The sequence below is a fragment of the Procambarus clarkii genome, chromosome 85 (assembly GCF_040958095.1).
Source record: "Procambarus clarkii isolate CNS0578487 chromosome 85, FALCON_Pclarkii_2.0, whole genome shotgun sequence".
NCBI classification, from domain to species: domain Eukaryota; kingdom Metazoa; phylum Arthropoda; class Malacostraca; order Decapoda; family Cambaridae; genus Procambarus; species Procambarus clarkii.
Genome location: NC_091234.1, coordinates 20832039 through 20849807, shown reverse-complemented (window position 1 = coordinate 20849807; position 17769 = coordinate 20832039). Strand labels below are relative to the sequence as shown.

General features: G+C 38.6%; 1 protein-coding gene across 1 annotated transcript in view; it reads right to left on the bottom strand.

Annotated features, from left to right (window-relative positions):
• The window catches only part of LOC123746707 (PHD finger protein 12), a 31828-nt gene extending 20259 nt beyond the window's left edge, over window positions 1-11569 (bottom strand). Inside the window, exons 1-4 of the mRNA XM_045728423.2 lie at window positions 11199-11569; window positions 7433-7647; window positions 5124-5193; window positions 2050-2323 (exon numbers count right to left, since the gene is read on the bottom strand). Of these exons, the coding sequence (XP_045584379.1) occupies window positions 2050-2323; window positions 5124-5193; window positions 7433-7647; window positions 11199-11246 (607 nt within the window). The 5' untranslated portion in view covers window positions 11247-11569. The remainder of the gene's footprint in view (window positions 1-2049; window positions 2324-5123; window positions 5194-7432; window positions 7648-11198) is intronic.
• Between the last annotated feature and the right edge of the window lie 6200 nt (window positions 11570-17769).

The following is a 17769-nucleotide window of genomic DNA, read 5'->3' as shown; positions in this document are numbered from 1 at the left end:
CTGCACTGGAATGGGTAGTTATTCAGTGTTTCTTACTTCATTATACCTAAAATGTCCCTTATGTCACTCTGCTTCATTATACATAGTGAGATTACTTCGCTCTATAAGTTCAAGTTGTCGCAATTCACCAATACATCTAACGTATATATGTTCATTGCTGCTTGCATTATATAACACGAGCTGGCACTATTATGAGCTCATGTAAATAGAACACTTAAGCATTTCACATAATGAAATTACCATAACATTACCATCTGAGTCAACCCCCCTTTTACAATTATAAATACAGTATACTACTAATTTTTCCTGAGAAACATTATCAATTACACAATCAAATCTTGACAATTTATAGTATCTAATAAGAGCAATGAAGTATTTAATATTTAACTAGAAAATACACATTAGCAAATATTAACAAATCAATTATTGAAAGCTAAACCAATACTCATTTACTTTATAATCCTAGTAAAGAGCCTGGGGCCAGATTCACGAAGCAGTTACGCAAGCACTTACGAACCTGTACATCTTTTCTCAATCTTTGGTGGCTTTGTTTACAATTATTAAACAGTTAATGAGCTCCGAAGCACCAGGAGGCTGTTTATAACAATAACAACAGTTGATTGGCAAGTTTTCATGCTTGTAAACTGTTTAATAAATGTAACCAAAGCCATTAAAGATTGAGGAAAGATGTACACACTCGTAAGTGCTTGCGTAACTGCTTCGTGAATCTGGCCCCAGCTTTTAAGTTATTATTTTTTCCCTAGCACTGTATCCACAAATGTATCTCAATAAAGTACTATTCTCTTCATTATAAGGAATTAATGTATATGCCTCCTTAGCATAACTGAGAAAGTCTATTACAGGCTTGTACAAATATTGAGGCAAAATTACTGGGTAGTTATTGAATGCCTTGAATGCAAGTAGCAAAGAGGTTTTACAGTAAGAAGGAAACGTTAAAGGTAGCACACAATATTTGTGAAATTGTTGTATTTAAGCTAAAGATGGTATTTATGAAGGCTAATCTTGAACTTCCTTCAGCTACACGGTCAAGATCTAATTATATGCCGGTTATAAAGGTCCTCTCATAATAATGAAAGCATTAGACTTGCATACCATCACAGGAAAGAGCTTTCCCATAAAAGCTAGCACTGACTAATGATGCAAACAAAAATAAATGCTTGCACTGCACAATGCTGAGCACAACTAAACATAAAACATTCACAGAAAACCAGAAAGAGCAACAGACAGACAAAGCTAAACTACAGCTATAATTTGTGCTTAGTATGCATAGAAAAATTAGATTTTGAGTAAATATGAAATGCACTTTTCCGAGTATACCAATTAGGTTGCTCCATAAGATAAGAATCTGTTGTGGAAAAGGCAGGATGCATGAAGTCAGGCAGGACATCATTCAGGTATCAGTTTTGTGGGATCTTTTTCAAACATATCCATGGGGGGTCCCATCAGGTGTTAGGAAGGCACCAGAGAAGCTCAGTCTCAGTCCACCCCAGAAGAACCATATGAGGTTCATTCATAAAGGCTCCAAGTCCAATTAAATCCTTTGTGAACATTGAGCGAGATTTCAAAACTGCCTGAAGGCGTACGCTTATGATACCAAATGAAGATTCAATATAGCCTCGAGGCTTTAAGAATATACCACTGATTGTCATTTTGAGTTAGACTAAGCTTCTCTCCAGTGCCTCCCACGTCCCCTAACATGACCCTGTGGGAATATTTTATCTGACAGGGTACTGGTAATTTAGGTACTGGAGCTGTAAGATCCTTACAGCTCCAGTACCTGAATTACCAGTACCCTGTCAGATTGTTCATGAATTATATGTACGGTACTGAAAAATTCTCATCTCATGGAGCAACTGATTGCAATAGTTCAGAAAAAACAAACTTTTTTCTTTCCTTCAATTAGAGTTGAATTTGAACCTTTTATTTATGTATGTCTTGGCTAAACACAACTAAATGTGAAGAATCAGCTAAACGAAGAATAAACATAAAATATAGATGCAAGCATAACAAATAAAAGTCCAGACATACTTTTGGGTTCACCAGGAAAGCAAACAGGCAATGTCATCTCAAAAGGCAGAGCAAATTGCTTAGGGTTGACTGTAGCTGCTGCCTTAATGAGTGTGAACAGCGGAGAATCAGAAATTTCAAACTCCCGTCCCCCTGCACACACTCTCTTGTCATTGGTGTCGGCTTTTCCAGCTGATGACGAAGTTGGCTTGTCATCTTCTTTTTCTTTTCGTTTAATACCCTTGGAACTCTTGTTAGATTTGCCACTAGACACTGAAGTTCTGTCATCATCAGGCTAGTAAAGAGGAGGTAAATTTGCATTTAAGAGGATAATATTGAGCTTTACAAAATCAAAAATATTAGTCTATTAGAGTGAATGAGCATGTAATTACTGTACCTAAGTGTAATTACTGTACCTAAGCTCCAGCCTGATCCACAAAATTCATGATACAAAACATTAAAATTGTCTGCCATATTGGAATAAATCCCGAAAGCCTTAGTTTCCTTCCTGAGCCTTAGTAAAAATATGAGCACCATGTCTGATGGATCACCACCCATTGACTGACGCTATGCAAAATTTCAAAGATTTTTATGGATCTGGAAGATATTTGTGATGAGAAGTCTATTACAAATAGTTAACTTTAAAAGTTATTTATCAAAATATGATGCCATCAACATTTGTTCACCTCACTACAACCAAACTAAAATTATTACAAATAATTCTAGACATCAGAAAGCAATGTTTTACAAATATAGAAAGAAAAGATCATTTTTTGTGTACACCACAAAATTGTTCTCGTTTAGGTGCACAGTTAGGGGGGTTAAAATGCTCCACAAATGAGAAACATAAGGGTGTGTGCCACGATACCCGACATTAAAGAGGCAATGGGAGTTGCCTCGTATGGGCCAATGGGCCTTCTGCAGTTCTTATTCCTACTACTATCCCCTCTACTACACCTTACCGTTCGTACCTTTTGCCTTGCTCCTCACCTCTCTCTTGCCTATTTATTGCCTGCATCACCTCCTTTATCCATAGAGATGGCACCACTCCTGTGCCAGGTAAGTCCACTACAGGCTCACCATAGCCCGTGCTACTTGCCCCGCTCCTGTGTCAGGTAAGTTACGGGCTCACCATAGCCCGTGCTACTTGCCCCGCTCCTGTGTCAGGTAAGTTACGGGCTCACCATAGCCCGTGCTACTTGGAACCTGTTCCGAGTAGCTGAATCTATAACAACAACAACTCCTTTATCACAATCGACTTGAGAATGGTCCAGGACGGACCGAAACGTCGTCGTCCCTTCACCTTCTAGTGTGTGGTCTGGTCAACATTAAAGAGGCAAAACAAGAGGCCAATAGGCCTTAGACTCGCTATAAGCTCCTGCACCCATAATCCGAGATGCAAGCGCTCAGCAGCAGATGACTTAACCCGTGTCAACGCTGGAGTCAAACAACAATTACACATGAAAGGCGCAGTGAGAACATGGCAAACTATACGTCTTTACTTCTCGACACTGTTCTAGAGGACCATGAAAGAAGTGATATAGATCTTAAGAGTTAAGCCACTGCTGTGTACCAACACCACTGTGTACCAACACCACTGTTTACCAACACTGCTGTGTACCAACACTGCTGTGTACCAATACTACTGTGAACAACACTGCTGTGTACCACCACTGCTGTGTACCAACACCACTGTGTATCAACATCTCTGTTTACCAACACTGCTGTGTACCAACACTGCTGTGTACCAACACTGCTGTGTACCAATACAACTGTGAACAACACCGCTGTTTACCAACACTGCTGTGTACCAACACTGCTGTGTACCACCACTACTGTGTACCAACAGCAATGGCTTGAGTGAACAAGCTAGAAAAGTATCAAACACACAGAGAGACTAATAAACTCACACATGCAAAGTTTGTATAGCCTATACATTGTATAGACCATTGAACACCAGAATGTTGCCCGAAATGCTGAGTGTATTAGTGGCTTTAGGCATATGTAAGAGAGAGGGGACCTGCTGCATGGGTAACAACTTCTTCTCCATATCAACCAACCTTGGCTTTGCGCCCTGGTGAGGCCACTCCAGACCAAAAACCGGAGCGCAACACCATAGTCTCCCGAGACTGACGAATGCCTAATAGCTCTATTTAGAAATCCAACATTCTATTTGTAACTCATTTTGTATGTATGTACTTTTACCTGAATAAACATTATTATTATTATTATTATTATTATTATTATTATTATTATTATTATTATAGATACTAAGTTTCATAGTCCTGAAGATGTGTCAAGCTTATCTGAAAATCAGTTCCCTGCCTACTGACTGATATTGGTTTTGGAACTCTGAGGAATATATAGTGCTGCTGCCTAGTGGTGGTAGGTTTAGGTAGCCAGACAAGCAAAGAAATAATTAGCAAGAGCCCTCATTTTTCAGACACGAGAAGGGCTTTGAGAATTTATGAATGTACCTCTTTTGGGCATTCACGACCCTGCAGATGTTCCATTTGAGAAGTTGGGAGTGATGCCAGAGGCACTATGACATCCTGCCTGGCTGTACACGATCCTCGACTTATGACACATCACGTCTTACCTTAGCAAGCCACTCACGACATAGTTGCGAAAGTCCCCTAATTTCATTTTTATAACGTGTTCAAAATTGTTGTTTTCCCTGGTACTCTAATCAACATACTGCTAGTACAAATATGTAATATGGTAAAAAAAAAGAGCCAGATTCTTTCTGGAAATGGTAAAGAGGATAAGTAACTACAGCATTCAGCTACCGCCATTAAGCTGCCTCATCCCAAAGATACAGTGGCTCAAATTAAACACACAATACCCGCAACATTATACATCTGTAGTTAACAGTTCACTATTATCAAATATTTACTTCAAATTCTGTTGTGATCATCAAATAATATCAAAATATCAAGATGACATCAAGTAATATTTTTCTTCTCAAAAACATTATGTTTTATATGTAAAATTGTACAATATTATGCAGTCTAAGATTAATCTATGCTCAAGAGAGCTGGGAAGAAACCTGAACATATTAAGACCAAATATCCGGTTAAGAATAATATGCTCACCCCTGAAACTTTGCATTGATGGCACGCCCACCTTCCCATAGGTATGTCTTCCTCATCCAGAGGTGGATCACTGAAACACAAGGAAATGTTGTTAAATCTCAAGACTTAGAATTTTTGTTAATGATAATTTGCTCACTTGAAGTGCAGGCATTGGAAGTGCTTTATGAGTAAATCAATTCATGGGTTCTATAGTCACTATCACACATTGAATTAAGTAAAATAGTACACTATACACTCAAATTAAAAATGTCCAATATTACATTTCTCTGGAAATAATGAGTTCATAATTTCAGTTATGTCGAGTCAAATATTGTGGTTCAATTGATACAAAGTACATCATTCCAGTTTGTTGTTAGTTGGTTTGTAATGGTACAGAACCCTCACATGGTGAAGAATGTGTTTGGCCAGTGACCGAGCCTCTTTCATGATTTTATGGTGTAATTATAAAAGATTACAAAAACAATAGAGTACAATAAAAATGAAGCACTTAAAAATTATTATCACAAATACACAACACCTCGAAAATCCGGCTTATATCATCCTGGACCCGATTCAGATTTCAAAATTATTCTGGATCCCTTCTTCTTCCCGTTCCTCTTCTCCATTCTTTCCCTTCTTTCCACCCTTCCTCTGCCCCCTCACACCATCTCCCTACCCTTCCCCCCTCTCCCTTCCAACCTTGAACGGACAATCCCATATACGCTGATACCTCAGCACTCGAACTGCTCCAAACTCAAACAATTTGGCATTCAAATACTTAATTCGAGAAAAAAACACTCAGTAGTTGACCATTTGCTCGGCACCTGAATGTACACATGTAACAAACAAGCAAGTTTCCAGCAGCTGTCATTCAGTGACCAACGCCACTAAACTTCTCACAGCCATCCTATCTTGAGGTTATCTTGAGATGATTTCGGGGTTTAAGTGTCCCCACGGCCCGGTCCTCGACCAGGCCTCCACCCCCCAGGAAGCAGCCCGTGACAGCTGACTAACACCCAGGTACCTATTTTACTGCTAGGTAACAGGGGCATAGGGCGAAAGAAACTCTGCCCATTGTTTCTCGCCGGCGCCCGGGATCGAACCCAGGACCACAGCATCACAAGTCCAGTGTGCTGTTCGCTCAGCCGACCGGCTCCCTATGTCCGTTCCATACCCCAGACCATTCCCCTTGAAAATTTTGGTCAGGCTAGCATCTGGCCTCCAACTTTGGACAGACAAACAAGCAAGCAAACAGACATTTTAAATATTGTACTTTTAACTTACGCTTAATGTAGCTAAAACTAGACCTAAAAATTACGTAGTAATAAATGTAATCAATATGTTCAGTTCATTACAATCTAATGACACATTTTGCAGAAACATATGAGAATTACCCAAAACTCCCGAGCCATTAGGCAGAATGCAACTTGCCTATTAAGCCTAGTCGTATGGTTCTGGCAATTAATACAACATATAAATATACATATATATAAATATATATAATATATATAAATATATATAAATATATATAAATGTACATAATGTCACAGTACATGTGGCCTTGAACTGCAAGAATAACCATAGATAAAATAGACATAAAGGAATTCACATAAATACTTTACTATTAACTATATCACTTTGGAAAGAAATAATACTACTGTAAATATATATAAAAATCTAATAGTTCACACGGAAAATATTTCAAGGAGAGATCTTTTCCTAATTACCATGCAAAAATACTACAAATATACTAGAGCAAGAAATATGAAGGAAATCAAACAACAAATTGAATCAAAAGTAGAGGAAGTGATTAGAATTACCCGAGAACTTTGGGATTAGCATTTCAGTTCCTATACTTTTTATTCTTTTTTTTCAGCTAGAATGAGAAATATGAAATTGAAATTGAAATTGAAATAAGTTTATTGAAGTAAAATACACACAAAGGGATGAGGTAGCTCAAGCTATTCTCACCCCGTTCAGTACATCGTGTTAATACATACATATAAACACATCACAAACAATAAACATATTACCGAACATTCTGAGAGATAAACATCTACATTTCCTATGAGAAATATGTAGTTGCTACTACTACTACTACTACTATTTGATACCTTCAAGAGGATTAAACTCTAAAGTTTTAAGAGGCTAGCTGATATGCCACTTTTTGATGTCTATATGTTATACTGCTGGCTGCAAATAGCAACAGCCTGACTGATCAGGTACTGCAAACATTGTATAATTCAATAGGCTAGGCTGGACGAGTGTACGAGTTGTATAAATCCTTCACAAGTACAGTACTGTATTACATGGTATTCAAGAAGACTCACTGGCACATGAGGTGGAAGGAAGCTGGGCAGACATCGCAACATATTAAATCCCCGCCCTCTCCACACGCATCACATGAATCGTGGTTGTGGCCTCGACCTGGACGACGAAAATATGGATGGGCAGCTAGGCCTTCTTTAATGGAGCCTGTTGAACCCGCATTTTGCTGTTTGGTTGGTTCTCGGCTTCCAGGAGGTGCAGTCAAAGCCAGGATTTGCTGGAAATTAAATACAGTACAAATAATTAAATTTAACATAGTACTTTAATTTAACTTAAATAATTTAATTTAAATAATGTAGTTTAATTAAATATATAACTTAATGCTTCATGATAATAAATTTCTTTAATGTAAATCACTTTTTGTTATCAGATGAATTAAACATTAACATTTTATAAATTGATCTACAGTTGTATGTTCTTAGTTTCCATGAAGAATAAGTACACAAATCCTAAAAAATAATGCAGTTATAATATAGCCCAATGACACATATGAATAAATGTTGGTAGTGTTACACAGGAATAAGGAGAAATGCTTCATGAACATCAGGGATGCTATGCCTCACTGCAAAAACACAAACGATCAGCTGATGCCATAAACATAACATCCAGCTCGTGCCCTACAGAGGCATCAAGTCTCCCTCTAACACACACGCCTACTTTCTAGTCACCACTCCTGTATCAACAGCAAAAGAGAACAAAGATAAATCTTCAAGCCTTGTCATTCCCAACACCGATGCACCAGAGTGACATATTTCGCAACATTAATACTCGTGCCGTCATTGGGAGAGATAAACCCTTCGTGCAGCGTACCATCAAGAAGAGGAGGAAGATGCTTAGCAAAGAATGAAGGAAAATTCAACTTTTGCTACTACAATACTCTTATAAATTTGGTGGTCCATTACTACATACTGTATTGGTACTATCGACCAAATAGTTACTACTGTATATGTGCTATCATTTTAGGAGGATGGGCTGCAGTATTTTGGGAATTCGTTAAAATATATAGGGGGATCATAATAAAATTTAAATTCTTCTTCATCTTCAATCTTAACTGAAGTCTATGCATCTTTTAACTGCTCGATTACTCTTTTTTTGTCTATATCATCTCACACGCTTTCTTTATGTCTATACCACATCACTACACATATTTTTCTTGTCCTAATATTCTTCTTCATTGCATCTTTATTTACATTCTATAGAATGTTGTGTACTGAATTAAAAGCAACTATGGAATTTATATTCTTAATTTGACACCTGCTTGATACCAACTTGATGGGGTTCTGGGAGCTCTTTTACTCTTCAAGCCCGGCCCGAGGCCAGGCTTAACTTGTGAGTGCTTGGTCCAACAGGCTGTTGCATGGAGTGGCCCGCAGGCCCACATATCCACCACAGCCCGGTTGGTCCTACAATTCTTGAACAAAACTACAGGTATCTAGTTTTCTCTTGAAGATGTCCACAGTTGTTCGGGCAACATTTCTTATACTCGCTGGGAGGATGTTGAACAACCGCAGACCTCTGATGTTTATAGTGTTCTCTTATTGTGCCTATGGCACCCCTGCTCTTCACTGGTTCTATTCTGCATTTTCTTCCATATCGTTCATTCCAGAATGTTGTTATTTTACTGTGTAGATTTGAAACCTTGCCCTCCAGTAATTTTTCACGTGTATCTTATTTAATATCTCTCTCGTCTCCTTTCTAGTGAGTACATTTGAAGAGCTCTGAGACGATCCCAATAATTTAGGTTCTTTATTGTGTCTATGTATTCTGTATATGTTCTCTGTACTCCCTCTATTTCAGCAATCTCTCCTGCTCTGAAGGGGGAAGTGAGTACTGAGCAGTACTCAAGATGGGACAACACAAGTGACTTGAAGAGTACAACCATTGTGATGGGATCCCTGGATTTGTCAAACTGTATTCTTAATTTCTTATGAATAGATTAGATAAATCAAGGCATTTTCTGGGAATCATAAGCTAGGCTAGGCCTACTTGAATAACCTGCCTACTTATTTTCCAATTCACATTTTCAACTGAAATAGGTACCAGAATGTAGAAATTAGGTTAATATATATTTTTTATTATAGAACACTCCACCAATTCTCACCAAAATTAGGGACTCCATATTGGTCAATTTATGTTATGAGAGGCATATGAAAACTTGTCTACTACTTTTTCATATACAATTCAGTTTAAAACATTTTTAACAGCTACCCAATTTAAATGTATCACTATCTTTGTTACCTGCAATTTCCACTTTAATAGGGGATGGGAGGTTTAGGATGAAATCCTGAAGATACTCAATCACCTAACACAATTTTGGATTGTAAATGAGCATTTCAAGAAATCAGAAGATTTTAAATTTGGTCTAATTCAAGATAAGATGGACAATTCATACCATCTACTGATTTATATCAGAAGTTTCCATCTCTCCTTACAAGGAGCAAAGTTATATTTGATAAATTTAAGTACAGTACTCAAACTAAATTTAAATAGTTACTGTACCATTATATAAGTGAAGCAGTTACCACTTTTTTACATTACAAAACAAAGGCATACTATTTGATAATAAAAAATAAAACATGAAGAAATCTTAAAAGGTAGAAAGGCAGTTCTGGAAAAAAAATGCATTAGTGTGTTTTAGAAAACAGCTGGTCATGAAAACCTTTGCTCTAAATTACAGGATTAGAAATCTCTAACCTAACTTTTGGTACAAACAATGATAACCCATTACAAATATTTATATATCTGATTTTAAAAATGATTTGCAGATTGGGTATGCTATTCTAACAATATTTGCTGCAAAGCTCAAAGCAGTTCTTCGGCATATTTATAAGCCGTGTACATGTCCTATCACACAAAATTTAACATTTATGCCTTTCTATATTCTGTGAGTACAAATTGTATGTGAATTGGAAATTAGCACAGCAAATAATGAGTTTATTTTATCAGTACACGGTAATAGAAATTTCTTAAAAAAGTAAAACACATAAACCTTGATTATCATGTCATCACAGATTTGTAAACAAAAAACTAAATATTTCTTAGGTTGACTTTCTGAATTCATCTAGTATGATAGCCAAGTTATATAAATACCAGAATATAAAAAAATTTCATAACTCTAAAATGTTTATAAGTTTATATTAACTACAAATGTTAATATTTATCAGTTTTCACTGAACACTAACTAGAAGAGAATACTCAGTATAAAACTAAATAAATGGCTAACTAATAATTTTGAATACGAACGATACTATAATATATAATAATCAATGTTCGCCATTAGACCCAAATAAAAATATTAGGCCCAAAACGCTGTGTGTGTGTTAGTGGTTTTGTAAGAATGTAAAAATGCCAATCTCATTTAATCTCACCAACCCATTGTACCTTCATGTGAATAAAATTATTGTTATTATTATATTATTATTATTCTGTAATATATGAATATACTAGTAAATTAAGATGCAAAGAACTTATGATAACATTACTTTATGATTTGCTGCGAGGTTAATCGGACCAACTGAGAAATTTATGCTGTTTAGGGTTACTTGACATTTTTCCAACCATGTAATTCTTGCTCTATTACACTACCTTAATGATATACTTGAACCACAAGACTCCTGACCAGGCTTTGATAATTTTTATATTAAGTGTAGTGTAGTCCATGAGTCGCCTCCCGACCATCAGGCTACAAGATGGAGGCGCCATACTCTCGCTTAGACCAAGACCTGCTGCTACTCACCCTGTATTCAACAGTCTTTAATATCTACTCACCGGCATGAGGCCGCCCATGGAGTCGACATCGTACTCCATTGAAGTCATGGCAATGACTTGGTGGTGTTTTTATGACTAGACAACTTATTATTGCATGGCATTCATCAAATTTGCCAACCCTTCTTGCACTTTATAGTTCAGGTCAAAGACCAGCCAGAGTCGCTCATTTATCTCCCGAGTTCTCAGCTTACACTCGACACTTATTTATCTATCCCTTATATTTGTCCTTATTTAGACTGTAACAATGACATATAATTATCTCTTCGTTATTCATAGCAACATTATAATGTATAAAGTAAAAATTACTATGTCAAAGTCCTCAGTTTACAAATGTATCCTTGGCGCAAATGTCGGATACAAATATAGACTCCTAAATCCAAACAAACCAGCCACAATATTGAAAACGAAACATAAGCGTATCGGAAATAAGAGCTTTTAAGGGCTTTAAATAGCATTATTTTCTAATTTTCAGCCCATGTATCTCCTTTAATAATACTGAATGCTTTCCAAGGCCAAGTCTTGATAGTTTCTTGTTATATTTAGGTGTATACTAAGGGGTGCCGCGGATACCAGAGTTTATTAAAAAAGAAAACAAAGTGGGCGTGCGCAAGCATCAGAAAATAGCGCGGGCTTTAGCCGACCAGTCGTCTGCCGAGACCTTAATGATATTATTTACAATCGCAGGTGATGTTTCTAATTTAAACACAAACTGTTAACGTGTGTGAGAAGCTGCAACTCACTGTGTGATTGTGTGTGATAGCAGTTTCTGCGTTAGTAGCGTGGTAACGCATTAATCGCCCATTACACATTCGGCCGTTCTGCGTTTATTATTGTTGACATTTCTCATCCTTGGTTTTCATGTCGCAATAATGTGAATACTAAGACCACTGCTTAGTTCTCAGTTATCTTACTAAGACCACTGCTTAGTTCTCAGTTATCTTTACTTAGTCTTTTTGTTTGAATTAATATGTTACTGGTGAAGTGTTAACCAAAATCCTATTTTGTCCCAACAATTAGTTGGAAAATTGACTGGTTTCAGAGACTGGCAAACCACAAATATATATATATATATATATATATATATATATATATATATATATATATATATATATATATATATATATATATATATATATATATATATATATATTGTGTATCAATTATGAATAAATAACCTCTGGCTCTTTAATTACTTGAAGAATATTAAAACCTAAGAATAAATTAAACTTCAGAAGGCCTATTAGTTCAAGGCGGGGCAGTGATCTACCATGTTTCAAAAGCCCCATTGCAAAGCTTCAGAAAACGTAAAGCTGAAAACAGAGAGAGTAGCTTGAAGCAAGAACACTGAAGATGTTATCCAGCCAGGGAAGGTGTTCAAGAGTTCTTGTGGAGTCCTTAACATGATGTTATCTGTGCAGACGACGAGTCACAATAACGTGGCTGAAGATACCAAACCACGCACCATAAGAAGATAAGGAGACGACGACGTTTCGGTCCGTGTTGGACCATTCTCAAGGCGGTTGTCTTGATAATGGCACGTTTCGACCGAAACGTCGTCGTCTCCTTATCTTTTGGCGCTTGGTTTGGCCATCGTATCTTCAGCCATCGTTTCGGTCCGTCTTGGACCGAAACGTGCCATTATCAAGACAACCGCCTTGAGAATGGTGCAAGACGGACCGAAACGTCGTCGTCTTATCTTCTGGTGTGCGGTTTAGTTATGTTATCTGTATAAAGGAATGAGCACACATGCTGGGTGCCAAGGATGCTGCAGGCGATCTGCAGTAGAGTGATCTATACATCCTCGGCTCACAATCCAGGTTCCCGAGTGGGAACGAGACAGTTGGGCACGTTTCCTTTCACCTGATGCCTCTATTCACCTAGCAGTAAATAGGTACCAGAGAGTTAGGCAATTGTTGCACAGCCCCGCTCCTGTGCTAGGTAAGTCCACTACGGGCTCACCATAGCCCGTGCTACTTGCCCCGCTCCTGTGCCAGGTAAGTCCACTACGGGCTCACCATAGCCCGGGCTACTTGCCCTGCTCCTGTGCCAGGTAAGTCCACTACGGGCTCACCATAGCCCGTGCTACTTGCCCCGCTCCTGTGCCAGGTAAGTCCACTACGGGCTCACCATAGCCCGGGCTACTTGCCCCGCTCCTGTGCCAGGTAAGTCCACTACGGGCTCACCATAGCCCGTGCTACTTGCCCCGCTCCTGTGCCAGGTAAGTCCACTACGGGCTCACCATAGCCCGTGCTACTTGCCCCGCTCCTGTGCCAGGTAAGTCCACTTCGGGCTCACCATAGCCCGTGCTACTTGGAACTTTTTGTTCCGAGTAGCTGAATGTAGAACAATTGTTGTGCGCTGTATCTTGGGTAAGGTCATTATTGTTGGCCTGGAGTGCGGGGGCTAGATAAGCCTATAGGCTTCCTATCCTCGACTATAAAACGTAATTATTTTTATTTATTTATATATACAAGAGTTCTTACATTCTTATACAAGAGGTCTTACATTCTTATACAAGAGTTCTTACATTCTTGTACAGCCACTAGCACGCATAGCGATTCCGGGCAGGTCCTTAAGCCTAATTTTCACACGCACACATCCCCAAAAAGCAGCCCGTAGCAACTGTTAAACTACTAGGTACCTATTTGCTGCTAGGTGAAGAGGAGTATCAGGGTGATAGAAACTCTTCCCAGGTGTTACCGCCTCCACCGGGGATCGAACCCTTACCTTTAGGGGCTACAAACACCGAGTGCTGTCCACTCCAGGTTCCAGTTGATTGACAGTTGAGAGGCGGGACCAAAGAGCCAAAGCTCAACCCCCGCAAGCACAATTGGGTGAGTACTCAGCCGTCAGACCCACATAACAAGGCGAAATATGTTAAATACTTAATAAACAAAATATTTACAAATCAGGGGTATATTCAGACAACAGTGCCGTCACTGGTGGGTGAGGGAACAAAATATCAAGTCAATAGAAGCTACATTCATGTCTGGTATATAAAATTCAAATGTTTATTTAGGTAAAGTACATGCATACAAGGGGTGATACAGACATTGATGAATTTATAGAGCTAGTACATACAATGCCTAAAACCACTATTGCGCAAAGTGTTTCGGATATATAAGTCTCTGGTGCGCCGGCCCCACCTGGATTATTGCATCCAGGCATGGAGACCTCGGCCAGGATTCACGAAAGCACTTACGCAAATACTTACGAACGTGTACATCTTTTCTCGATCTTTGACGGCTTTGGTTACATTTATTAAACAGTTTACAAGCATGAAAACTTGTCAATCAACTGTTGTTATTGTTATAAACAGCCTCCTGGTGCTTCAGAGCTCATTAACTGTTTAAATAATTGGAAACAAAGCCGCCAAAGATTGTGAAAAGATGTACAGGTTCGTAAGTGCTTGCGTAAGTGCTTTCGTGAATCTGGCCCCTCATCTTCAGAAAGACAGCTGGTCTGGAGAAGGTGCAACACCGGGCAACAAAAATCATTCCAGAGCTAAGTCATCTCTCATACCATGAACGGTGGAGGGCCACAGGGCTGACAACACTGCAAACCAGACATGACAGGACGGATCTCATTGAAACATTTAAAATACTGAACAATTTGGAGGATGTTGATTAGGAACATTTCTTCGAAAGGTCAGATGTGACATGAACAAGGGGCAACGGTTCCAAGCTCAATAAGCCATAATGTAGAACTGAGAACAGGAGATTTTTTTGATTTTTTTCTGAGAGCAGGTTTTTTTGAGAGATATTTTTTCTGAGAGCAGGTTTTTTTGAGAGATATTTTTTCTGAGAGCAGGTTTTTTTGAGAAAGATTTTTTCTGAGAGCAGGTTTTTTTGAGAAAGATTTTTTCTGAGAGCAGGTTTTTTGAGAGATTTTTTCTGAGAGCAGGTTTTTTTGAGAAAGATTTTTTCTGAGAGCAGGTTTTTTTGAGAAAGATTTTTTCTGAGAGCAGGTTTTTTTGAGAAAGATTTTTTCTGAGAGCAGGTTTTTTTTTGAGATTTTTTTCTGAGAGCAGGTTTTTTTGAGAAAGATTTTTTCTGAGAGCAGGTTTTTTGAGAGATTTTTTCTGAGAGCAGGTTTTTTTGAGAGATTTTTTCTGAGAGCAGGTTTTTTTGAGAAAGATTTTTTCTGAGAGCAGGTTTTTTTGAGAGATTTTTTCTGAGAGCAGGTTTTTTTGAGAGATTTTTTCTGAGAGCAGGTTTTTTTGAGAGATTTTTTCTGAGAGCAGGTTTTTTTGAGAGATTTTTTCTGAGAGCAGTTTTTTTTTGAGAGATTTTTTCTGAGAGCAGGTTTTTTTGAGAGATTTTTTCTGAGAGCAGGTTTTTTTTTAGATTTTTTCTGAGAACAGGTGTATTTTTCACCCATAGGGTTATAAACCCATGGAATCGCCTACCCGCCTCAGTTACAGCCCCGCTCCTGTGCCTGGTAAGTCTAATACGGGCTCACCATAGCCCGTGCTACTTTGGAACTTTTGTTTCAGTAGCTGAATCTAAAACAACAACAGCCTACCCGCCGATGCTGTAAACGTCAAAACTGTTGAAATTGAAATTGAAATAAGTTTATTGAGGTAAAATACACACAAAGGAATGAGGTAGCTCAAGGTATTCTCACCCCGTTCAGTACATCGTGTTAATACATACATAGACACACATCACAAACAATAAACATATTACCGAACATTCTGAGAGATAAACATCTACATTTCCTGTATATGTTTATGGTCTCCCATCGCGGCAAAGGCAGGGGGGGACCTTTGACAAGCCAGCGGCTTCCTGTCCTCGGCCACATACTAGTGGCCCTCAGGAAAGAAACATGTTTACCGGTACAATGGTGTTGCAAGCAAGAGTCCCAATGCTTACGGACAGAAAGGCCTGGCCCGAAACGCTGCGCGTACTAGTGGCTTTACAAGATTGTAAATACTATGCTATGTATTCTCACAAACCCAATGTACCTTCTTGTATATAAATAAATAAATAAAGGCCTGCAATAAAGACCTTAAAGTGCAATAATTCTGGGTGTAAACAGCCGTACAGTTGTTGAATCTCCAACATTAAAGAACATGGTCTGGACCTTAGAAATTGTACTCATTTAGGAGACATTAGATATATGTTATCTTGAGGTTATCTTGAGATGATTTCGGGGCTTTTAGTGTCCCCGCGGCCCGGTCCTCGACCAGGCCTCCACCCCTAGGAAGCAGCCCGTGACAGCTGACTAACACCCAGGTACCTATTTTACTGCTAGGTAACAGGGGCATAGGGTGAAAGAAACTCTGCCCATTGTTTCTCGCCGGCGCCTGGGATCGAACCCAGGACCACAGGATCACAAGTACAGCGTGCTATCCGCTCGGCCGACCGGCTCCCTGTTTAGTATAACAAAATCATCCATTGTTCCAGTTTATTTATTGATATACAAGATATAAAGAGTTATTGTTATAGATTCAGCTACTTGGAACAAAAAGTTCCAAGTAGCACGGGTCCTGAGGTTCCGGGTTCGATCCCCGGTTTTGGTGGAAACAAATGGGCAGAGTTTCTTTCACTCTAATGCGCCTGTTCAGCTAGCAGTAAATAGGTACCTGGGAGTTAGACAGCTGCTACGGGCTGCTTCCTAGGGGTGTGTAACAAAAAGGAGGCCTGGTCGAGGACCGGGCCGCCGGGACGCTAAGCCCCGAAATCATCTCAAGATAACCTAAAAAAATAAAAAGTAATAATGCATTCCATTTGTTAACTACTTGCACTGAAAAAAATCTTTTTAAAGTCTCTGTGATCCATGACTTGGGTTGGTCAGTCGTGGGGCTTAGTTAATAAGCACCCGGACTGGCCAATCCAATACGAGGCAGCTCCTATCTATAACCACCCAATCCCACTCATATCAACCCGTTCTCGCAAATTCGTAAAGTCAATATTGACTTATCAACTACGTGCATAGGTGATATACTAAACATAATAGATACCCCTAAAAAGATTCATAGAAAACACCGACCTTACCTAACCTTGTTAGTATCTTAAGATAAGCATCTTATTGCTTCGTAATTACAATTATTACTTAACCTATACCTATTATAGGTTAGGTAATAATTGTAATTACGAAGCAATAAGATGCTTATCTTAAGATACTAACAAGGTTAGGTAAGGTCGGTGTTTTCTATGAATCTTTTTAAGGGTATCTATTATGTTAAGTATGTCACCTATGCACATATTTAATAAGTCAATATTGACTTATTAAATTTGCAAGAACGGGTTGCTCATATACATGTCCAACCCATGCTTAAGAACATAAGAACAAAGGTAACTGCAGAAGGCCTATTCACATTTGGGTACTATATCACATTTGGGTACTCAGTTTCCACCTGTGTTAAATAATCCCGTCTTTATGTACCTTGTCAAGTCCCCTGAGAATTTTGTATGTGATAATCATGTCTCACCTAACTCTTCTGCCTTTCAGCGACGTGAGGGTCAATTCACGCAGCGTTTCCTCACAACTCATGTCTCATAGTTCCGGGACTAGTCTAGTGAACCTTCTCTAGCTTCGTCTTATGCTTGACAAGGTATGGACTCCA